Below are 24,574 nucleotides of genomic sequence, written 5' to 3'. Positions count from 1 at the left end.
TCTGTACAGTCTGTGGCACTGAGGACTGCAGGGAGGATTCCTAGGACATGGAGAGGGAAAACTAACTGGGAGTGAAGCTGTCTGAGCTGAAAATAAAGATGCAGCCACTGCCCAGGTAAGATGAGGATAAGGATGAGACCTGTGGGCTCGTGCTCAGCACCCAGGGGATGCAGGGCAGCACCACTGCTCCAGGGCAGGAGGGTTAGGAAGACTACAAAACACTGCTCCTAACTGCAAACACACCCTTGTAAGGTTATCTCAAGGCTTCCAGAAGAGGATGGAGATGTGCTGGGGTGGCAGGTGGGGCAGAGGCTGTTGCAGGTACCAGCTGGGGCAGCACTCACCACGTGCAAGGAAGCTCCACCAGCATCAATCATTTCCCAACCCGAGCTCTGCCTCCCTTCACCTTCCTTGTACTGCCCTGTGCCTTCCCACAAAACTCTGCTGCTTCTGAGGCACAGAAAGGCACAGAACAGAGGACAGATGTGTCCTCCCAGCTCTGTCACCTGGACAAATGTGCAGTTGTCTTTGCTGACAAATAACACGTGGAGCAACAGGGAACCTGCCAGGGGTGGCACAGTCACCACCAGGGCACTCCATCAGCGCCAAGCTGGGGAGAGAAGGAACCACAACCACTGTGGCCCCACTGCAGTGACCTCAAACCTGAGAGACACCCAGAACCCACCTCATTCGTGAAGATGGAAAGCAACTGAAACCAGCAACAATAAAAGTGATTAATCCCAGGCTTACTCTAATGCAGGGCACTGGAGAGCTCGAACCAGAACGGACCAGCTGCGAACAACTCGAGGGTATCGACGCTGAGGTTTGGAGAAATACCTCCAGTGTTTGTCAACACAGCACTTCATGCCATCAGAGCTGTGCTCTCCTTGCACAGAATGAGGAGTAATGGACAGCAGATGAAAGTGTTTGTGGGAAGGAAGCTTATAAAATGGAAACTTATAAAATGGAAGAGCAAAAAGCATTTTTATTAAGAATTCCATTCCTGAAGAGCATCCTGAGCTCAGGGGGTGGGAATGGCTAAATGTAGGGAAGCAGCTCTGCTCACAGTGCACTGTGTGGACAAAACCCTTGACTTCATGAGCAGAGGGGATTTCTCATCAATCATCAAGTGTCAGGGCAGTGGGAGCAAAGGAGCAGAGGTGCCTCTGATCCCTGGCAGCAGAAGAAGGAGCCTCTGACACGAAGGAAAATGCTGAGTCTGCTGGGATGAAGAGCTGCAGCAGCACCACTTTCTGGGCCTTTGGTCAGGAGGGCCAGGTAAAGTCTCAGGAAGAAACATCTTAAACCTCAAGTCCAGCACTGGCAAAGGCACCACAGGGAATTTCCTGACTGTGCCCTGCAGGCAGGACAAGGATTGACTGATTATTGGACTTTAAATCAGCACTGATATCAGAATGGAGTTGCTGCCTTGGTCCCACTCAGAGAGAGTCACTAGGCAGTTCTTTAAGTTGGAAAGAACTTGAAATTCCTAATTACTTTGGCTTTATCCAGAAGTGTAGTGGATTTAATTCTTTCCCAGTGCCAGACCAGGCAATCAGTAATTGCACTAATGGTGTTATCTCCCTCCTTAAAAAATGTCTTATCTAACTAATAGCATTAATTTATATGCATCTGGTGTAATTGGAGCTTTCAGGCCTTTTTATGATCATATATTTGGTTTTGTTTTCCTTTGATTCTTCCTGAATAGTGTCTTTCTTGGTAGGCAAAATCCTATTTTTATCTCTAGGCTTAAACTCTTCCCCTGCTTTTTTTTTTAGCAACAAGAGTAAATTATAATTCTAACCAAAAATGTGAGTGTGACCCAACAGTTGTGCCCCTCCCCTGGGCTCTGCTGGGAGGAGTGAGGCTGCTTGAGGTGTAAAATACTGGGTGCTCCTGATATTCCACTTCAGGCACGTGAACAAGCAGTGTTTTCATACAAGCTCTTCCAAATTTACTTGAATTTTCAGAGTTTCAAGATTTTTTTTAAAAGAAAGGAGCTGTTATGACACCTTGTGCTAAGCTATCTACAAAAATCTATTTCTCTTTCACTTGAGTTTTTCATGGATTATTTTGTCATGCCAATTTGTGACATATTTTGGGTTTAATGATACTTACCATGAACTTGTCACCTTTTATCCAAGGGTTTTCCCTTTGCAGCTATCCAGGCTTTTTGACTGCATTTGCTCAACTGTGAGATTGAAATTCAAATTACTTCTATGCCTCTTGTAACCCCTGGAAGTATTAATTATGTTTCTTAATCATCTTTTTCAGTACTTAGACATTTCAGAGCTTGGGAAATAGATATTTCAATAGGAATGTCTTGTTTGTGTCATACAGCTTCGAGAGAGAGGAAAAGTTTCTTCATAGGAATTTAATTTTTATTGAAGCCACTAAACCCATTAATTTTTGATTGAAAAAGCTACACCTGGCCATTTCAGTTCTGAAATGCAACCTGGCAATTACAGATCACACCCACAGGCCTGGCATTCCATGGAGACATCGTGGAGAACTGACCCTACCTGCTGATCCCTGTAACTTCCCAGTGCCCCCTTCCAGAAGGGAAATAACAGTTTTATTCATTGACTCATCACTCAGGAAGCCGTGGGGATTTGACCCCAGGCACCCTGAGGCTCAGCACATCCTTCCTCTCCCGATACCACAGTTCAAATGTGGTGCCAGAGACAGGGAAGAAAGCAAAATTCCATCTTCTTCTTGAAAAAAACAGGAAAAGTGGGCTTCCCTGTCTCATGCCATGTGTTTCTTGTCTTGCTGGGGAGGGAATTAACTTTTCTGTGCCAGTTTTTCACTATTACGACTGGAAATCCTGGAAAGGCAGCCCTAAAACTGTAGAGAAAGGACTAAGAAAAATGTGAGCTGACTTTTAACAGGCAGGGGTAGTTTCACTCTTTCGTGGGATGCTGATAACGTAGGCTTGGACAGCGTGGATGTGATTTATCTTCATATGAAACCTGGCAGGAATTTCCCAAACACTCTGAGTTTATGATAACCCATCTTTGATTTCGCTTCCTCCCATTGTTCTACAGAAAACATCACCTGATGAGCGCCTGCAAAACGCAGCATTAAAAGCTCTCCAGCCCGACTTTTACTCTGCACAAGTGAAAACAAAGGAGTTTTATGAGTTGCCCTGTGATGGAAATACTCATTTTACATGTGGTCATCAAACAAACGGCAGTGAAGCCCCAACTTTCAGCCATGGAATGTACATTTATTACTGCTCTTTAGGATCAGCAATCACCAAGCTGAAAGATTTTAAGCAAGAGAATAATAAAAGCTGAAGAATGAATTAAATAGGTTTCAAGTAGTTAAAAGAGCACTACTCTATTTAAACCCCTCAGACAACCAAGTATCTGAATTCTCAGCATTTCAGCTGCCACGGGGATGATTATGGTGAGCCAGCAGCTTCAAACTTTGGGGGACAGAGCAGTAGGGTATTCTTAAAAGCCAATTTCCATCTCTGTGGTGGTGGTTGCTACAGACTGCACAAAAAAGTTCTCAAACACCAACCACCAAACCAAAGAGCAGAAATGAATGTGGTTTTTTCAAAAATTCAGCAAAACCTCCCCACGTTTTTGGGTGTAACAAAACTTCTCCACGTTTGCAGAGCTCAAAACTTTGTTTTATTTCTCGTACTTGTGTTCAGCCAAGGATAAAAGTTGGGGTGACAAGAGAAAATAAAGTGTACAAACGACCTGGAAGGCAGGCAGGCATTCCCTCAACTCCCAGTGTGGGGATTGGGACTGGAAGGGCTGCAGAACCAGGGGGTGTCTCTATCTTAGCAAAGGAAGTGGGGTTTGGCAGCAGCTTTTTAACTCTGAGCCCAAAATTGCCTCATTTCTGTTAAAAGGAAAGTTGGAGAAATATTCCTGTTACATTTGCAGTGGCCATCTCTGGAGAAAGGGAACAAAATTGGCTTTACAGTACAGGGATAAAGGAGCTGAGAACAAACAGCAGCTCCAGCACCTGCCTGGGATCAGTAACAGAAATGTGAAGTCCAGTCCCTGAGTCTCAAGCAAAACTCCTCCTGCAGCCACAGGCACTGGATTTGGTAAAAATGGATCATTTTAAAGCCAGGTCTAATAGTGCTTGTTATATTATCTACTGCATTAAATCCCTGACACATATTTAATGGGATTAAATCTGTCTTCTGCTCTCGATTTATACAGCACTGCCAGAGCATAAACTTTATTAAAGCTCCATGTAACAGACATTTGAGCCCTAACTAGGAAATCTCATTTTACAACATCACATCAGTTTCCCAGTCTCCATTTTATCCCTATTCAATCACCACTTCCCATTAATTTATATTTTTATTCACTTCCCTCAGCTCCAGCCACTTCTCAGATGCTCACTGAGGCAGCTCTGCTCTCACATGCCAATCCCAGGCTTTCTCCAGACTGGTACAGGAATCATTCTGTGCCTGGCAAGGAGCTGTATTTCCTCAGTAACTGTTCAAATCAATGAGACTTGACATATTCAGTGCAAAAAGGGACTGTTCTTACAGCACTGTGTTCATAGAACACAGAATTCTCTCTGGGTATGAGTTCACAGGGAAGTTTTTCCTGTAAAAATCAGAAATAAGAAGGGCAACTTATCTCCATTATTTTCTGCTTTACTCAGCAAAACCCGGTATTAATTTATGAAGAGACACATCTCTCCCCTTCTCTTCATTTTGTTCTGCTAAATGAATACATGCACCTATTATGATTCCTGTCTAATTGCAAGCAGGCAAAGCATCTCCTCTCCCTTGGGCCAGGCTGGAACGCAATGTTCTCTCTGCAGGTACAACGTGATCGTGTGGCCTCTTGCAAACAGCTGTTCCCGTCCCTGCCTCTGGCCAAAAAGGAACCAGGGAGTTTGCATTCAGGAGCTGGGTGTAAATATTCAACAGCTGCTCCAGGACTCGGGGGCCAAACTCACAGTTGTGACTACTGGAGCAAACGTGCCTGGGAAAATCGATGTATAATTAATTGATTTGCTCACTCAAACCTTCAGTGCTGATTGGAACAGCCCCCAGTTAGGGAGATTTTTTTTGCCACCAGCTGTGGCTGTAAATGAAATTAGTTTGGCCCATATGAATGTATGTTATTTACAGTCAGGTCAGGTGCTGTGTATTCCTCTCCTGTAAACCATTAACAATCAGAATCCCAGAATGGTTTGGGTTGGAAGGGGCTTTATTTGCCATGGGCAGGGACAGCTTCCCCCAGAGTGCTGCAGGAACTCCCTTGGCACTGTTTTCACTGGTGGACAAAAGGAGCTCCTTTTATCTTCCAGTTCCATCCTTGCCTGTAGGTAAATCCTTTCTGGTGCTCCTGCAGAGGCTGGAACTTCCACCTCACCTGTAGATGTAAAAGCAGAGTAGAAATATCAGTGATGCCCCTGAAATATGGCCATGTAGGAGCCCACTCTATAACTACTCTATAACTGCTATAACTACATATATCAGGAGATGAATGTGACATTCCCATCCTTTTCCCTGCTTCACAGCATCTCTTTTTTTTTTTTAATATTTAATTTAAATGCAGAGCATAAGCTTCAAATGCATCAGGCTTCACAACATTTGTACTAATGCTGCCAAGCCACCCTCTAAAATATTTTATGAACCATGAGAACATTTTAATCTGTTGGCATTTCCTTAATTAAGACAGTTTTACTGCTGCCTGAAACAGAGGTGTTACATTAGCTGAGTATCTCTGTGCCGTGTAAATTATGGCATCTGTCTTCTAAATAGAAGTTTGCATTATGCATCGAGGAATGAACTGGTGTGCATTTAATTTAAATGGATGATCAGAGTTTTTTGAGAATTAATATCTACCTTTCTGGGAGATTTCCATTCTGTTGAATTGGGTGTTGAAAAGCACATTACATGAGCGATGTTGGTGCCTCTGGATTCATAACATTAGCATTTCCCGTCCCAGTGCAGCCCCTGAGAACATCAACTGGAAAAACACAGGTTGTTCAAGATTTACTGCTTTGTTGTAATTCTAAGAAAGGCTGCTTGGGTGAAAATATTTGTTACCTTACTGTGTCCAACTGCACAATACAACAAATTCTGCTGCTGGGATTGTATATGCCAGTGGTGAGTTAGATCAAATTATTCAAGCATTTCATACACAGAAAATTTAGTGACTTTCAGGATCTTAAATATTACATATTCCCACCCTAAAACACTTCCTACTTGCAGCAAGTAGAGCAATTATTCTGCAGAAAGCCAAGGTTTCATGCTTTTAAAAAGAGGTGTCAGAATTAAGAGCTGATTTGCACAGGCCTTGCAATTGCTCTGGACGTGGCAGTTCATCCACACAGCACGTGCTGGGGTGGAGGTCAGGTCAGCTTTTAAACTATTTAGAGCAGAACTGAGGAGTTATACTTTGGTCTCTTAGTTGAAAGTCAGCTTCCAAAGCCTGATAGTTTCTGTATGAACACTGAGAGGAACGTATATTTATGTCTGGAAAGAGCTCCTGCCTGCCAAGATCCCCGACCCTTTTTGGGATCAGCAGCTCCGGGGGCCGAAGTGACACGAGCGCAACGTGGGGTTAAAAACAAGCAGTTTCCTCCCAGAAAAGGTCAGGGCTGCTCTGGGAGGGTTGGAGATTGTCAGATCCCAAAGACAAGCAGGGCAGCAGAAGGGGGAGTCCCTCAGATCCGAGCCTTTAATCAGTGTTAAGGGTGCTCTGAGGTCCCAGCAGCTGGGGCTGTTTAAACTCGGCATCAGCAGCGCTCCGAGTGCTCCCAGGGAGCCCCTTCAGGGTAAGTGATGTGCTGTCCTCCTGATCGTGGAGCAGAGCTGCAAAAAATGGCACATGTGGGTTCTTCACCCAGCTGCTGGGAGGAGAGGCTCTGCCTTCCCTGCTCTCGGGCATCAGGAATGGGAAATGAAGGTGCTGCAGCCAGGGGATTGTCTGTCCAGAGGGAGAGGTTCGTGTCTCAGTGATCTCATAGGATTTCAGATCTGATCTTACCCAGGGAAATCTTGCGAAACTTTCAAGTTTCTGGAGGAAACCTCAATGGACTACGCTGGAATTTCCTTGTGTTTGCCTAATCCTTAGATCTTATCCTTTTTTCTGGTGTGGGGATTTCACCCCTTCCCACTCTAACCCTCAATATTATTGCTGGTGTTCATTGTCTGTCCAGTGCAAATCCTGTATTTCCTGTTTCCTGCAGCATTTTGACTTTCTCAGCTGCAATGCCTGGAAAATGAGCACAGGACTGCACAGAACCCTGGCTTTACTCATGACTGGATGGCCCAAACCCATGACGTGGTTGGACTCTGTGATCCCTGTGGGCCCCTTGCAGCCCCAGGGTCTGCTGTGAGTCTGGGGTTGCTACTAAACTAGAAAAACAAAATGTTGGAGGAATGGGAGAACTGGAAGAGTTAACTGTTCCTTATAATGTTTATATATATATTTTTTTTTAATTCTTAATTTAATTTTCTACTCCAAACTTGGGTTCATTTTGTAAGGTATTTTCCTAAATGCTCCTGATGTAGTTTAATTTCATTGATATCCTCCGTGGAAAACATGTTTGTTTCTCTGACATATTTGCAGCTATGCCTTGAAAAGCTCTGTCAGCTTCCTGTTCCATGATATTATTTTCCTCTCACAGACTTTTCTGCTCAGGCCCATATCACAGAGATACAGGCAGTGAATGGAGTCACTGTGGATGTTTCCTCATCCCAGCACAGTAGGATGTGTGTTGGTGCTTTTCCACCTTTTTAACGCTTCTCTTCCAAATCCTCACCACTTCTCTATGGAATCATCTAGTTCAGTGGCCAACCTGGAAAGGCTCCTGTGTCTCTGCTGGCTCCTAGATCCCAGTTTCACAACTGTGGCTGCACACAGCCAGTTCTATCACACCCAAACCTGCTCCCAGGCCTTTCTCCTCAGCCTCCCCTGCACACAGGAAAGCTCATGGCTCTAGAAATGATGGTATCAGGTTGGATATTCAGAAAAACTCTTCACTGAAAGAGTGATTAAGCATTGGAATGGGAAGCCCAGGGAAGTGGTGAGGTCCCTGTCCCTGGAAGTGCTCAGAAAAGGATGAGATGGGGCACTTGATGGTTTGGTTTAGTGGACGTGGTGCTGTTTGGTCAAAGGTTGGACTCGACAACCTCAAGGTGTGCCAGGGCCAGGGGAGGTTCAGGTTGGACATCAAGAAGAATTTCTTGCTGGAAAGGGTGGTCAGGCATTGGCAGGGGCTGCCCAGGGAGGTGGTGGAGTGTCCCCCACTCCAGGAGGTGTCCAAGGAAGGCCTGACCGTGGCACTCCAGCACTGGACGTGCTCTGGGCTGGGGGACAAGGTGGGGATGGGGCACAGGGGGACTCCATGGGCTGGGAGAGCTTTTCCACATCAAGCATTCTGTGATTCTGAGATGGGGATGTGAGTGGGGGAGGTGTACCCAGGCACCAAGACTGTCCCAGCTCTGTAGGTGCAGCACTTGGAGTGGGATGTGCTCCAGTGCCACCTGTCCCCTCCTCTCTCCCCCCCTGCCCCAGCCTGTGTGTTCAGCAGGTCGATGGTGGCCTGGGAGCAGACTGTGCCAGCCTGGCTGCCCTCCCACATTTGCCCCCTTTGGCCAAGCCAGCTGTGCCCAGGGATGGGGAGTTGAGCTCAGAAGGCTCAGGGACGTTTCCTGCCCCAGGGACCCCACAAGAGACCCCCCTGAACCCCAGCACTGCCGTGTGGTTGGCTCATGTTCTTCTCACTTGACAGTACCTGTTGACAAGTGCATGTGTGAGTGATTCACCTCAGAGCGCTCTCCTCCCTCTCACCTGTCCCTGCACTGAAATGGGACGTTGTGCCCATGGAAGTGACAGATTCTGTGAGGAGCTGCTCTGGGGGTGATTCACAGAACAGCACAACAGGCACTCCTTGAGGCCCCCAGGGATGACTTCATCCCCTGCTGTTGTTTCAGCAGCAGAAAGAAGCTTTATTTAGGATGACCCTTCACATAGATGGATTTTTTTTTATCCTTTGCATCATACTTGTCCATCATCCTCCTGTTTTGGTTTTCAATTCAAAATGAGGTTATATTTCTAATGGGATGTCAATTAGTGACCTGCAGGTATGTGCTTTGCAGGGGTGATTTGTAGGGGTGTTTGTGGAAAAACTGAGCTTTTCATAGGCACTCACACAGCTCCTTTGGAGATCTGTAACCCAACACCAAACACTGCTCCTTAGTCAGCAGCTCTGCCTCAAGAACCGGCATCCAGAGACAAGGAGAGAAAGCAAATCCACCTGATTATTCCGCTCTCTCCTCCCGGAAGGATTTCGTAACAGATGAAACGCTGCCACACAGCACTGGCTGCTCCAGCCTGAGCACATCCCTGTGCAAGGAGAGAACGTGGAACCTGGGTCTGAGATCCAGCTGGGTGACACTGCCCAAAACACACAGCCCTGGGGGAAACTGTATCTCCAGATATGCAGAGACAGAGGCCAAGATACCCCAGGAAAGAAAAAATGTCCTAAATTTACCTTGAGAGGCTGAATCTCAAATAGTTCTCCCAAAGGATTTTTCATCTTTTCATAAATGCCATACTAATAATAGTTCAAGTATGAAATCTATTCAAACCTGAAGGTTTGGGGTATCTGTAATGAGCCATGATTACCAAAAGGACCCATACACAGCACTGAGCAGTGCTGGGTGTTTTCCCTTTAGTGAGGAAAAAATGTTTCTCCCTACAAGAAAGCATTGAGCAAAAATTCCTGAATGGGAACAGTTTAGGGACAGTAAGGGAAACAAGTTTGATTTTTAATAAGAAACTGAAAATTATTCCATTCTAATACCTGTGCTGACATTTATCTCGGTCTGACGATCAGTCATGGAACGAGTTACGTTTTCCCATCCAAGCTGCCCTGTCTTTGCGGGAATCTTTCGCACCTCGGGTGATCCCTGTGTTGTAACACACGTTTAAGGGACCTGCCCGGTTAAATCCCTTCTCATTCTGGCTGGAAATGTAACCCTTAATGAGGAGCTGCAGGTTCTGTGCAGCCTGACCGTGCTGCTGCCAGCAGATGGCACTGGGGGTGGGCTCTGTCGGGAGCTCTCCGAGCCGAAGCCTTCACATCAGTTTAAAGGCAGAACGGTGTTTACAAACAAGGATTTTGCATAACAAGGGCCCGCTTGCTTTGCCGGTTGGACTGTGCAGGAGCTGAGAGGCAGAGTTTCACCGAGCTGTCGTCATTCGAGGGGGAATGCTGTGTCTGCCCTGAGTTCCTCCTCATTTTTTGGAGGAAGATGAAGAGCAGGGTGTCTGAGTTAACAGCTTTGCCGGCCTTGAGTTCGCAAGGTGCTGTAACTGCCCTGGAGGGGAATCTGGTTGATGAATGATATCAGCAGCACCTTTCTGCTGCAGAGTAAAAACGAAAATTAAAAATTAAAAAAAAAAAAGGGGAAGAGGAAAGGGAAGGAGAAGGGAAAGGAGGAAGAGGGAGGGAAGGGGGGAAAAGGAAGGAAAATGAGGAAGAAAAGGGAGAAAAAAAAAGTCTCTTGTCAGGCTCCAGCTGTGGTTGCAGCAAGCAGAACATGGGCTTTGCTTGCTGCACTATCCAGGGTGAATATGATGGAAATACAGCCCTTTTTGTCAGGTGTTCTCTGAAATGGGAGTCAACACCAAGGCAGAGGCCTCGTGATTTCCCGAGCTCTGCTTTTGCTTTGCAGTGTTTCCATCAGGGAAATTCTCCCCACGGGCCCTTGCAGCAGGTATGGCACGTGTAGTGCCAGAAATTCAGGGAGTTTAGAGGGGGGAAAAACCAACAGACGACAAGAGAAGCCGAAAAGGAATGTGCTGAAACCTGCTCGCAGTTGTAGCTACAGCTTTTGTTCCCTGGGACTGAATTTGTTTCATTCTACATCAGAAATTCCTGGAGATCTATTTTAAATGTCACCTTGTAGTGAGCATCAAACACAGACATGGCACAACCACGACTTTTCGACAACTGGTTTTTGAGGAAACGTAGCTGGAAAGTGAATTTTTCTGCGATGTGAAAGAGGCCACACATTAAAGTAATGGAATAACTGTGCTCCTCAACAGATCTGAGCAATACAAACACAATTATGAGCCCTTTTCTTTACACTGCTTTTTGAAAAATACCTTCTTCAGGTGAAAGATAGACCCAAACATTAATAATACATCTTTTTCCTGTAGTAATTCAGCAAGTAAATGCAGCAAGGGACTTTGTAAATGCTGGATCACCCACAGGCAAAGCAAGGTTCACAGTTCACAGGACCCTGTCATGGTATTCCTCAAAGACAGGTTTCAAGATCACTCACCCCAAAGCATTTGATTAGTGCCACTTGTGTGCCTCAGTAAAGAGCTACTCACGTGAATTAATTCAAGATACAGAGGACACTTCTTGATTACGTGGGGCTGTGCAATGCAAAGCTCCCCACAACAAAAGGCTTTAAACAGAGACCAGGATTAGCTTTTCCATGGGGGAAATGGGACAGGTTTATCCCACAATTTAAACTGCACCTTCTGCCCTCAGGAGCCAGCACTGCCAAAGGCAGAACGGCACTCAGTTGTCAATACAGAGAACAGAAAGTATCCTGAGCAGGTCGAGGACCAAAACTCTTCTGAAGAAAACTGAATCCACTCCTATGCTCGTTCCAAAAGAGTGGGGGAGAGGTTTAAAAAGCAAACACACAGTTCTTCAGTCCAGTTTCTTTGTGGTTGAACCCTGAAGTGTCATGAACAGTGAGGGCCCCACACACGGAGGGAGGAACCTACCACAGATCCTACAGATTTTGCTGGGCTTTGGACCTGGCTGCAAACACAGATTGATACCATTTCCTCCTTTCCTGATATCTGGGGCCTTGTAAAGCATTGCTGCCTTGGATTTTTGTAAACAGACGTTTCTCGTAGCTTTTGTCTGACCTGGATCAAGGACAATTTCAAGGAGCCTCAGTAACAACCAGTGCATTTCTGGGCACTCCCCTCACCGTGTGGGATCTCAGGAATCCTGTCCAAGGCTGAGGAAGAAGCACAAGCCTCACAGAACCCAGGAGGAGCCTGAGCACAGCAGTTTGTCTTTGTGTGGGATCGCTCTTCTTTAGGGAGTCTCAAGCAGCAAGTTATCTGCAAGAGCTGGAGCTCAGAAGAACCACAGCAGTTGGTCACAAGCTCCCAATTAGCCCATTCCACATTTTTAAGAAGTCTAAGATCTCAGCTCCTGTTGAGAGACTGGGAATAAACTAAATTTGCCATCTGCACTAAGGATGTGTTTTGATATGGTGTTTCTCCTTGTGCTCTGAGAGCCAAGCCAAGGGGAAACCTCTAAACAGCTGATTAACACTTTGCTGGAGATCTCAGAGCTGGTGCAGATCATTATTCTCCTCTGGATAAATGACCTGGTTTAACTTTGACAAAGAAACACGCACAGAGAGAGTTATGAAAAATGTGACCACTTCTTTTTGTATTGCATTTCCAGAATTTACAGCTCCATCTCTTCTTTGTAGCAGCAGCACTTTCCCTTTTTACTTTTCCTTTCCAGTAGAATTCCAATTCATCTTGAGAGTGAATATTTTGCCTCCAGCTCCTCACTTGACAGGGTGAGTTCTGGAAGTTCCTTTATTTCAGAGAAACTGTTCCCTCTGAAGAACCTGTTTTCAGGCCGTGACGGAGCCTCCCCTCGAGAGAACCCCAAAGCCTCCAAAAGCAAGCACATCCCTTTTGCTGGTTCTTTTCCTTTATCTTCACATTTCAACTGGGAAAGCTTCCAAAAGTCACTGCCTTTCTCTCAGATCTCTAAAGAGAGAGGGGGATCAGTGCTTTTTTGGGGGTTCTGCTCCCAGGATGCAAAGAGCCCTGTTGGTGTGGCCAAGAGGCTGCACCGTGTTCGGGAGGGGCATCTGAATTGGGAGCTTTTAATAGGAACAGGAAATGTGCAACAAAAACCACCTACTCCAGAAGGACACTGTACCCTTGAGATTGGATTCCCCTTGTATTCCCAGGGTTCTGCAGCCCTTGCTTATGCAACACCAGGAAAAAAGGGCAATATTTGGCAATTACGAGGCAGCAAATCCATTTTTTTCACGTCAGCTTGGACAGGAATAACTCTCTTATCTTTAAACCTTCTCAGAGTTCAATGGAGCTGAACTCCATCACTCCAGGGCAGCTGCAGCACAAACTGCTCCTCAAAGTGGGGGGAGGCTGAGGAGTCACCCACAGTTATTTGCGTGGTGTTATTTGAGCCTGCAGATCAAGGGATAAAGGACTTGCTGAGGCTCCCAGGCTGAAATTGGAAATAACAGACTGTCCCTAACGAGGCAGCAAACACATTCCAGCCCCTCCAAGGCTTCCCAACAGCATGAAAGGGAAGGGATGAGAAAAGGGAGAAGGAAAGGTTGAGCCTGCCTGACCTCAGCGTTTTCTTGTTCAGCTTTTCATTTCCTGAGTTGGGATCTTTACCTAAGACACCTTGAGGTTTAGTGCTGTTTCTCTGGACAAGAGGCAATTGGAATTGATTTGTCCATTTTGTGAGCTACTTTTCTTTCTTTCTTTCTTTCTTTTTTTTTTTCCCCCCCCCTGTGGAAAAGGATAGAAGGGTTTCCAGTCTGAATGTGCAAATCTATTTTTATAAAGTATTGCTGCGAATAAAATGAAAGAACTGAAGTTTCCCTCAGCTGTTGTTGGTGATAGAGCTGGGGTGTGATTTTTTCCCCCCCCAGCCCTTTTTTAAAAATCAAAGGTTTTTTCTCCTTCTCTTCACACACACACACATTATATGTATATACATATACACACACACACACAGATATATTACCAGTTACTCTCTGGAAATCAAGTCTATGGAACAGCAACCTGAACAACTGCAGACCAATAAGAGTGAAAGTATGGTGAGTCAGAGCAAACACGGACTAATTGCACTGGTTCAAATATATCTTTATGACCACAGGATCAAAAATCTCCCCAGTTTCTGAGGGCACAATTTGATTTGCTCGTGACCTGTTTCATAGAATCATAGAATCATAGAATAGATTGGGTTGGAAAAGACCTCCAAGATCATCAAGTCCAACCCCTGATCCAACTCCAATTAATTCAGGTAATGACTGCCTGAATTAACATTGCCCTTTCCTACCTGCTGTGGTGCATTAAAGAGAAATGGGGTATTTTTTGTGTGTTGATCTTGTCAGCAGATAGTGCAGCTGGCCTGGGGATGCTGTACAATTTAAAGCAGGTGAAATGCTCCATGTCATTATTAAACCCAGTCAGATACACACAGGAATATATCCATTAAAAGGTGGCCTGAATGCATAAGAGGTCGGGATCCCAAGCCCTCAGGATTTAGATGTTGTTGCAACTCCTTTGAAATGAGTAAATAGGGCTTTTTCCTCTGGGTTTTGTTGATGACAAGGACATTTACAGCATGATATGCCCTGCTCTCAAATGGTTTGTGATTTATCCTTTGGATTCAGACAGAATTCACAGGACACATCCTGCACACACAGTTAGCTGGGGATTTTTTGGGATGTTTCCTCACTTTTAATTTTTTCCTTCTTCATTTAAACTTCTCTTTGAAGGCAGAACTATTTTCCCAATGTAAAAAAAAAACACATTCCCGTGCCATCTGAGTGAGTTTCTATTCGTGGCATCCTTGGAAGCAACCTGACAGTTACAGAACAAGGAATTAATAATAAAAATCCAATTTAAAATGCCTGTGGAAAGAGCATTTGGACAGGGTGGGATTATTGGGGTGTCCTGTGCAGGTCCAGGAGCTGGACTCGATGATCCTTGTGGGTCCTTCCAGCTCAGGAGATTCCATGGAAAAAGAAATACATACTTTTGAGGACTTCATATTTTATCACAGTTGCTTATTCTGACCTTTCTCTAATTTCTGTCACCAAGGAAGTTTAAAGAAGAACAGAATATTATCTGATTTTCATGTTTCCTCATAATCTCGTTCTGGAAAGCAGCCTTTGCTAATTCAGTCTCGAGGATATGGCAAACACAGAAAAACCGACCAACTGGAGCAGAGAAGAGCATTAGAATGGAAATGTATGGAATCAAAATGGAATCAAAATGGAAAATAGTGGGTGAATTTAACTCTGGCAGCTCAGATAATTATTCATTTATGTTTTTAAAAAAACCCAAAAACCAAGAAAACACACATAAAAACCTCCAACAGTTTTCTATGAGCAAGTTTGCTTACTTACACATTTTTATCCAGAAAAGACTTCAAGAAAACTTAGGTGTGGGTGTTTATTTCATATGGCAGTGCTGGTATTTGATATTGTAGATAACATTTCCTTGCTTTACAAGCCCCCCAAAGCAGCAGAGTTGCAGTGGAATTGGGCAATCGCAAGAAACGGTGACGAAACACGGAAAGGGCTATTTTGGCATTTGCTTCCTCTTTGTTTTCAGGGAACGCCTGAAGCTGCAGTTTTGGGAGAGGTTGGTTTGTTTATGTTCCCCTTTCGGTATTCAGGGTGTTCTGTCCCTGCCAATGAGCCTGTGCTGTCCATCTTTATCTCATGGGGAGCGTTTTCATCTGGCTCTTTTTCTTTTTTGCAGCTTGTGTTTCCCTCCTTTGGTCCCAGTTTTTCCCACGACTTGAAATATTGTGTGTTAATGAAAGGTGCCTTCACTGCAGCTCAGATTTGGCTTCAATCTCAGCTTAAGCACCAAGAAATTATTTTCTGCACCATTTATGAAATAACTTCTTTAATTAATGAAGGAACAATTACAGCCACACTCCCAATTTCATTATATTTATTGCTAAATTAGAGTTCTAAGTTCAATTTAATCCACTTTTTAGAATTAATTACCACTTTCACAGCGAAATTCTTTCTGGTCTTCCCTGATTTCACTCTGAGAGTCCCACACACGTCCCAGCCTTGGTGCCACCTTCCCACATCCCAGTCCCCAAGGAAAACTGGGAACCGTCTCTTTGAACATCTCATTCATTCCTCTATAAACCCACCACTCGAGTGTCCTCTTTCCCCAAAGAAGCAAAGTGTTCCCTGCTAATTTTTCCCTTTTATATCAGGGATATATTTATATTGTCATTATTTATCCCTGTTATATTGTCACTTTTGTATTGAGTTGTTTGATACCTTACATTAGCAATGCCTTTTATTTACAGGACACAGAGACACAGTCCCTTCCCTAGGACTCTGCACAGGAGGACACATCTTTTTTGCCCATTAACATTCCCTGGTATCACTTACCCAAACGAGATATATTGGGAGAATTCACAGAAACCAAGAGAAACACAAAGGAAATGCTTTTATGAAAGGCTCATTAGAACGAAAGACTTGGTTAAAGTTGGGTGCTTAGATGGATTAGCTCTGGACCACACTGCAGGCAAACTTCCAGAGTCAGCTACAGAACCTGGAAGAGCCAATTTATCATTGCTTTCATAAATCAAAAGGCAATTCCTACAAGCAGTAATGATCAGTCCACTCAGGATCAGCACTCATAAAATTAAAATTGAACTTTCTACTGCCTCGTGCAGCTGCCTTAAAATATGGGCTGTGATTTTCTCGTGCTGAGCTTGGGACATTTCAAACAGTTTGGGAGCTGGGCAGGGTGAGAACAGCCCAATTGTCCAAAAGTGCCATCAGAGCCACACGTGGGGTGGTGCCACCCAGAAAGCTCCAGGGTTGACCTGAGAGCTGGTCAGGTATTCCTCCTGTTTGGAAGAAGGGCTGTGGTACACAGATCAGTCCAAATAAATTCCATTTAACCAAAAAAAAAAAGGTTAAATGGTAATATGATCATGTTTTACAAGAGATTATCATGAAAAAGGTTTGTGGTTGGAAAGGGCATAAGGAATTTTCATGTTTGTAAGTAGAAATCAAATGAACTGATAAGAGAAGTGATGTCAGGTCCAGAAATTAGGTGTAACCAGGAGAGGGAAAAGAACAAGCCAGAAACATCACAGTTGCTAAAAGTTTTCAGGTCTTTAAGGCTGTGCTTTCTCTTTTTTTTTTGTCCAGGTATGTTCCCTCTTCCATGGTGTGAAAGAGCTTGGTACCTAAAACCAGGTGGGTTTAGAGGAGCAGGTTTAGATGAGATGTGAGGAGGAAATCCTTCCCTGGGAGGGTGGGCAGGCCCTGGCACAGGTTGCCCAGAGAAGCTGTGGCTCTCCTGGATCCCTGGAAGTGTCCAAGGCCAGGTTGGACGGGGCTTGGAGCAACCTGGGCTGGTGGAAGGTGTCCCTGCCCATGGCAGGGGGAGGAATGAGGTGATTTTTAAGGTCCTTTCCCACCCAAACCATTCTGGGGTTTTATGACCTACATATAAACTCTGACAACAGGATAAACTCGATTAGCAGGATAAAATTCCTTAATGTCTCAACACAACAAAGCAGAACCAAGAAGTGAGGGAGAGAACTGAAGGGCTGAAGGGGGATACTAAGAGAGAAATGCAAGCAAAAAAGAAGTGGCTTCGAAGAGAATTTTTAAAGAGAGAGGTGGAGGGCAGAGTTAAGATTGAGCACAAATCACTGCATGACTTCTGAGTCCTTGTTTTTTTATATTACACTGACCTAATTAATTTTACATGGAAAAATATGTATCAGAGGCTTTTTCCTGGCGTTATCTTAGTTTGAAAAAATTATTTCAGCAGTTTGCTGACCCATGGCAGCATCAGCCACCCCAAACCTCTTTGGAAACAGTGACATTTTATGCTTTTAGTTTTTATGCAGCACCATAAACTCGACTCTGACAATCCAATTTCAGAACTGAACAGGCAAAAGGAGAATCACAGAGTGCCCTGAGCTGGAAAGGACCCACAGGGATCATGGAGTCCACCTGCCCTGCCCAGGACACCCCAACCATCCCACCCTGTGCCCGAGGGTGTTGTCCAAACACTCCTTGAGCTCTGGCAGAAAACACCAAGGCTTGAGAGAGTCTAAAGTTAAGGCCTTCCTAAGGTTCTTCTGGAGCCTGGTGGGATATCTGAGCAGGGAGGTTGGACTTGATGACTTCCAGAGGTCCCTTCCAATCCCAACCACCCTGTGATTTATGTCTTGCCAGTAATGAATCAGTGAGAGAATCTCACTTTCTGAATGAGCACCACTTCCTTTCACATTTAAATCTTCCTTGGCACTTTCCCAGGCAAGAATTAACCATGTGCTGCTTGGCCTCCAGAAATGGATGGCCTGAGCTACGATGTTAGCATGTAATAAAAATGCTATTTTGGTGATTCTCATATTTAAAAAGGTTAGGCTTGATGTCACTTAATTTTCTAACTGAGCAAATCTGAACAAGCTGGATCTGCTGTTACAATCTGTGTCTTCACAGATAGAGATTGAATGTATTACTGATTCCATGAATATGCTTATCTTCCAAGTTTACCTCTTCTTGTTGGTTTATGGAGTGGGATGGAGCACAGGGGCTTGGTGAGGCACAGACACAACCCCTCAGACACAGAGCCCTCCTTCCCCTGTCAGTGCTGAGCAGCAGAACACGCAGAACACACCAGGAACACGGTGCAGGAAGCCAGGGTGCCAACCCCAGGGCATTTCTGAGGGCTTGATGTGGTTTTCAGACTAATTTATAGTTTCCTGGGGAGAGTTTTGATTTTCACCATGTCCTCTACGGGAAGCACAAGCTGCTGAGTGGGAGGTCAGGTTCATGATCTGGTTACTGGGATCCTCTCAGAAAACCCTCCCAAACCAGGCAGACAGAGCCAAGCAGCTCTGTCCCTCCTCCTCAGGCAGCTCCTCTAACAAGGCTGGGAGCTGAACAAGATACAACTTTCCATTTGGGAATGGAGGCATTTTCCTGCAATCTGGAAAAGAAAGCAGGAAATTCATCACACTTAACCTGGCATGTGCCTCCCATGAACTCGGGCGTTTCTGCCTAAAAAGGGGTGTCTCAAACAGATCTTCACTGGAAAATGATTAATAAGCTTTTATTGTCTGCAGATACTTTAATGAGTTTTGAGTGTCTTACTTGGCATTTTATTTTGCATATAAGAAACAAGTTCACTAGTTTTATTTGTTGATTTAACCCCTGACAAATATTCTAGCTGCCTACGACTATGCAGGTTGCCTCAGTGAGATATTGTGATAAGCATTTCTTTTACACACTGAGCAAACTGTTCTTCAGCAAATATATTCTGGAAAAACAGTACTCTGAAAAAAATATATATATTTTTAACTGTTCTAACGAAAAATACCGATCAAGTTACTGGGACAGAAGCTCGGCCTCTTCAAAAACCAGCTAAAAACCTGAGAATTCACGATTCCCACTAGGACTGGAAATCAGTCTTTCATGCTTCAGTCACCTCGACAGTCACAACAGCCTTTGCTGCACATATGTCAGAGCAAGAGTAACAGTTTTGCCAATAACTTATTTCTACCTAAAGCCAGAATGGCCACGGGAGCTGCCAGAGGGGTCTCTGGCTGTGTCCTCCCCTCACGCCCCTTTTCCCTGCGCTGACAGCCCGAGGCAGAGGGGCAGGAGCTGGGACATCCACCCTCTGCTTGGGAGCTCCGGTCCAAACCCTTCAGCCCCCCAGGCCGTGGACAGATGGGGACGACACAGAGCCTGCAGCCTCTCCAGCAGCGGGTCCCGCACCCCCTTGCTCTGCTGCATCGGCCGCCCTCCTGAAGCAGCACAGCCTGGCAAAGGTGAGAAAGAGCCGACTCCACCAGGAAGGGTTTGGGAAGCAGTGACAGCAAAACAACTGCTCCAAGAAAACATTAGACGAAAACTTGAGAAGTTGAAAGGTGGAGAGAAGAGGGAGAAAAATGAGAAAAAAATTAAGGAGACATGAAGAGGAAGGGAGGAGAAAAGCACGTCTTCACCTTCCTATCTTCTTCCTGCAGTATCTCCCTCTGTTTCCCTTTCCTACTCCCGGTTCTCACAAGCATTCCCAACACACACTTGGGATGATACAGGACCCAGACCTCAGCAACTTTTCTTGGCTCGATGCAGCCTTAGCGGGAAGCGGCGTTTCACCAGCGTAGGTTTTAATGTCGGGGATGCTGCTGGGAGAGGCGGGGGGCTCTGCTGGGGACCCAGCTCGGGGGGCCAACCCTCGCTGCCACCTCGGCAATGCGAGCCCGTTCCCAGCTGTGCCGGGTTAGAGCTCGGCTCTCCCGGCGGGTCCCGCTCCCCGCACGCCCCCGCGCACATCGCTGCTCCCGGGGCGCGGGGCCGGGGCCGCCCCGCTCCGCCGCCCGCACCGCCCCGGGGCCCCGCAGCGCTCCCGCGCCCCTCCCGGGGCTCCCCGGCCGCGGGGGAACCGGCCCGGAGCCGCGCGGGGATGGGGCGCGGGCATGGCATGCGGGCATGGGATGCAGGAATTGGATGCAGGGATGGGGCGCGGGGATGGGATGCAGGAACGGGCGCGAGGATGGGATGCATGGATGGGATACAGGAAAGGGGCGAGGGGACGGGATAAAGGGATGGGGCGCGGATGTGGGATGCAGGAATGGGGCGCGGGATGGGATGCAGGAATGGGATGCAGAGATGGGGCGCGGATGTGGGATGCAGGAATGGGGCGCGTATGTGGGATAGAGGAATGGCGTGCGGGATGGGATGCAGGAATGGGGCGCGGACGTGGGATGCAGGAATGGGGCGCGAGATGCGATGAAGGGAATGGGGCGCGGATGTGGGATGCAGGAATGGGGCGCGAGATGTGATGAAGGGAATGGGGCGCGGATGTGGGATGCAGGGATGGGGCGCTCCCGGAGCCCCCCGCCATCCCCCCCGGAGGAGCAGCCGGCGCTACTTAAGCGCATCCCGGCGGCGGAGCCCGGCGGGGAGGCGGGCGCGGCGGCCCCGCGGCAGGGACAGCCCGCGCCCATGCCCGGCCCGGAGCGCGGCGGGGGCGCGGGCGCTGCCAGGCGACGGGAGAGCTGCGGGGCTGCGGCGCGGGCAGGGCGGGACGGGCGCGGGCACGGCGGGCGGGCGGCAGCGCGGCGGGGCCCAGGCGGCTCCGGGCGGCTCCCCCGGGCCGCGGCCCTGCCCTCGCTGAGCGGGGGCCGAGCGGCAGCAATGGCGGCGCGGGGCCGCCGCCCGCCCGGCCAGCCGCGGCTCTAGGAGGGGACGCGCGGGGCCGCGGGGGGCCGGGTTCCGCGGGGTTATTTATTCCTTCCCTCTCGCTCAAGTTGCCGGCGGACGGGGCCGGCCCGCACCTGCCCCCTCCCCGAGCCGCGGGGCGGCCATGGAGAGCCCCGCCGAGAACCCCAGCAAGGCGGCCGAGTACCTGAAGGAGCTGAACAAGATTATCGAGACGCAGCAGGAGCTGCTGGAGAAGCAGAAGAGGAGGATAGACGAGCTGGAGCAGCAAGTGGCCAAGTTGTACCACGAAAATGCCTGCCTGCAGGACGAGCATCACCGGCACCTGGCCACATGCCGGCTCCAGCAGGGCGTCCCCCCCGCGCCCCCGGGGGTGCTGAGCGCCATCCAGGAGAACGCCAGGCACGAGAAGTAAGCGCTCGCAACCTTTCTTTGCTCCTTTTCCGCGGAGGGTGTTTCGGTAGCGGGGCTCCCCTTCCCTTTCCCCTCCTGCCTTTCGGGTCCCCAGAGCCGCCCCGCGCACCGGCGCTGGGAGCGGCGGGATTCCCCGCGGCGATGCCCCGGAGCGAGCCCCGGGCGCAGCAGTGGGGTGTCCCCCCTGAGCCCCAGCCCCTCAGGTGCCCGTGTGTCACTCGTGCTCTGTCCCGGGGTCCCGGGGGGATGGTTGAAGCCGCGGCGGCACGGCCGGGGCTGCCCTGTGTCCGCGGCCGTCCCTGCGCTCGGGGGATGCCCTGGGCAGGGCAGCGGGACCGGGGCGCTGGGAGGAGCGGGGCGAGCCCTGCCCTTCTCCCCGCGGCGTGTTCGCTGCCGGTCCGAGCGCCCCGCGGACGGGGGTACCCCCGTGGGAGCCGCTCACCCCCCGGGCGATGCCGGGGAGCGGCCCGTGGCTGCCGCCGGGAACGAAAGTGACCCGGCCCGGGGTCAGTAAACATTGGCCGCTCGCCACCGGGCTGGCCCCGGCCAGCGCCTGCTCGCCCCGCGCGGGGCCGCCTGCGCTCCCGGCCGCCGCATCTATTCCAGCCTCTCTAATCTGTAATTAATCGTCTACGTCTTTCCAGCGTCGGGAAAGCCGCTTAGTTGCGCGGTTCCGAAGTAGCAGGGATTCGGGAATAGCAGGAACTGAGCTCGGCGCTTTCCAAGCGTGTTTCTACTTCGGGAAAAGTATTTAAGGCTTGGCTTTCCAGGAGCGGAGTGGGAAAAGCATGCATCGGATTACGAGCCCACTTCGCTGCTTGATACGGCACAATGGGCTGTTTGTGATCCACTGCGCTCGAATTCCTTAGGCTTATAAATACAGACACGGCGGCTCCCGCCCGCCGCCAGCCCCGGGATGCGGGACCGCCAGACCCCGGGATGCGGGATATGGAACCTCCCGCTTCAGACAGGCGGGGCGGGCGAGCCCCTCGCCATCCCCGGGCCGGGGCTGCGGGATGCTCGGGATTCCCGTCCCGCCGGGCTCGGAGGGAGGCACCGGGTGGGTCCGGCCGACCCTGCGGGGACCCGCCGGGGCTGGGGCAGCCCCGGTAGCCTCAGCCGCGTCTCCCTCCTGGAGGCCCATCCGCTGCCGGGGGGGATGCCCCGCGTGTTCCCGGGGAGCTGCCCCGATCCCGGCAGCTCCCGCTGGCTCTGGCAGTGCCGCTCCTGCTGCTCCCGAGGCTGCGGTGGTGGCTCTGCTCCGGAGCAGCGTTTTCTCCGCGCGGTGCTGTGGGGGTTTCAGGAGCCCTGGAAGGGTCGCTGGGCACACAGTGTGTCCCCCTTACCTGCTCCTGTTTCCCAAGCCTTGCACTGGCCGGAGCACAGTGGGAAAGGGAAGCGGCTCTGTCTCCCCAGCTCCTTTTCTGCTGTCAGAGTTAACACTTAGGGCTTTTTTTGTGATGTTGGGGTAATCACTTTAGGCTTTTTTATAGAGATGTCTCTATGAAAACTAAGCACATAGCTCCTTTAATAGACTGGAGAGCATGCTGTCATTTATCAATCAATCAATCCCTTAAGGAGAAAGAGCTATTTCCAGAAAGCATGGAATAGTTACACGAATCCTACCCTGTGTATCCATGTCCAGTACCCGAGGATTTTTGTGGCTGTGCTTCCAGTACAAGACATCAACTCAGCTATCTTGTCCCATTTGTCTCTTGCAAATGACATTACTAAAAATTGTACAAATGGCTTGCCTGGTTTGATAATATTTCTCCTCTGCAGCCCAAGACTCATTTGCAGAGCCCTCCTTGGGCAGGCAGCTCTGGGGACTCGGAGGCTTTTAAGTCTCTTAAGTGGATTTGATGCTGGGATCAGAATTAATCTGAGATATTTATGGCAGAGTTGTATTGCTTTGAGGCATAGCCTGGGGGCTTAGTGGGGAAGCTGGGAGACAGCTCCCTGTGTCTGGCTGGGCCCCTGGCCCACGTGCAGGGCTGGGGGAGCCACATTTTCAGGGCCACCTTCTTTTGAGGAGCACTGTTGTTCCCTCTGCCCCCCAAAATGGTCCTGTGTCATCCCACTCCCCGTGTGGGGAGGGATTGTCTTGTCTCCAGGTGGCCCTGCCTCGCTGTGGGGGTGGATCCCTGTGTGGGACAGGGGCTGTGCAGTGGTTGGTGAGGCCCCAGGCTGTCCAGGAGCAGGGACAAGCAGCCACCCACAGCCTCAGTGTACTCTCTGGCTGGATACAAACGGGGGAGGAAGTCCCCAACTTGGGAAACAGCTTTTTGTTTCAAAGTCTCCCCCCAGTCCCACAGTTACCTTGGCTTTCTGACAGCCCAACCTGCAGGTTCTGGGTGTCTGCAGCTTCCCATTCAGAAGCTCAGTCTCAGTTTCCCCAGAATTAAAGTCATGTGCACCTCGTGTATGTTTGGGTGGGACATAAGGATCCCTTAGTTGCTGAAGTTCAGTATCAGCTGCCAGTGATGCTGAAACGAGGATCCCTGCTATTAGGAGGCAAGTGTTGTGTCCAGTTTGTGCACAGACCTCCCAGTCCTCCTCCTTTCAGAAGCACTTTCATGCCTAAGCACCATCAGTGGCCACTGCTCTTCCTTAGTGCTCAGTACTTCAAAGTAAAGTGACTGGAATCCTTTTTAGAGGAAACTGGGCTTCTCTGGGTCAAAGACAGTGAGAAATCAGTGCTTTTAGAGGTTGGCTTGTACCCTGACTTGGATAGTTTTCCCTTAGTTATCCTAATCAAGTTAAAAACTGTGCTGCTTTTCCATGGAAAAAGAGCCTGGTAAGAGTGTGAGCAGGAGGGAGAGAAGAGTTGTCTGATGAGATGGAACCATCTGAGACAGCCGTTGTTTGCAACTCGGTCTAAATTCTGCACCTGGCCTGACTGATTTATTTTTAAATGAATCCAGGACTGGTTTTTTTCTTTGGGGGGAGATCAGCCACAATTTGGAGCTGTGAGAAACCCTGCCTGTGCCCAGGAGATGCTCTGAGCCGAGGTGTCCCCGGAGCAGCGGAGTAAGTGGCAGTTGTTGCTCTGGTGACAGTCACATGTGAAGGCTGCGTTGTGCCCTACATAGCCCGAGCTTGTGACTTTGCATGTCGCTGCTGGCACTGCTGCCCCTGCCACAGCCTCAGCAGGAAGCCAAA

The 24,574-nt window shown here is 48.6% G+C and overlaps 1 protein-coding gene and 1 long non-coding RNA gene across 2 annotated transcripts in view; one reads left to right on the top strand and one right to left on the bottom strand.

The window, feature by feature from the left end:
* Positions 1–5,177: 5,177 nt before the first annotated feature.
* On the bottom strand, positions 5,178–21,321 carry LOC126646762 (uncharacterized). Its single transcript, XR_007630394.1, has 3 exons — positions 21,186–21,321; positions 5,837–5,960; positions 5,178–5,360 (listed from the first exon to the last, which is right to left on the bottom strand). It is a non-coding gene; the product is annotated as an uncharacterized LOC126646762 (long non-coding RNA).
* The window catches only part of IQSEC1 (IQ motif and Sec7 domain ArfGEF 1), a 315,606-nt gene continuing 312,160 nt past the window's right edge, over positions 21,129–24,574 (top strand). The window contains 1 exon segment of the mRNA XM_050328296.1: positions 21,129–21,409. Within this exon segment, the coding sequence (XP_050184253.1) occupies positions 21,144–21,409 (266 nt within the window). The 5' untranslated portion in view covers positions 21,129–21,143.

This window comes from Myiozetetes cayanensis, unplaced genomic scaffold (assembly GCF_022539395.1).
Source record: "Myiozetetes cayanensis isolate MyiCay16 unplaced genomic scaffold, myiCay2020 scf39, whole genome shotgun sequence".
Classification (NCBI taxonomy): domain Eukaryota; kingdom Metazoa; phylum Chordata; class Aves; order Passeriformes; family Tyrannidae; genus Myiozetetes; species Myiozetetes cayanensis.
Note: the sequence above shows the minus strand (reverse complement) of the source record. Positions and strands in the feature narration are given on the sequence as shown.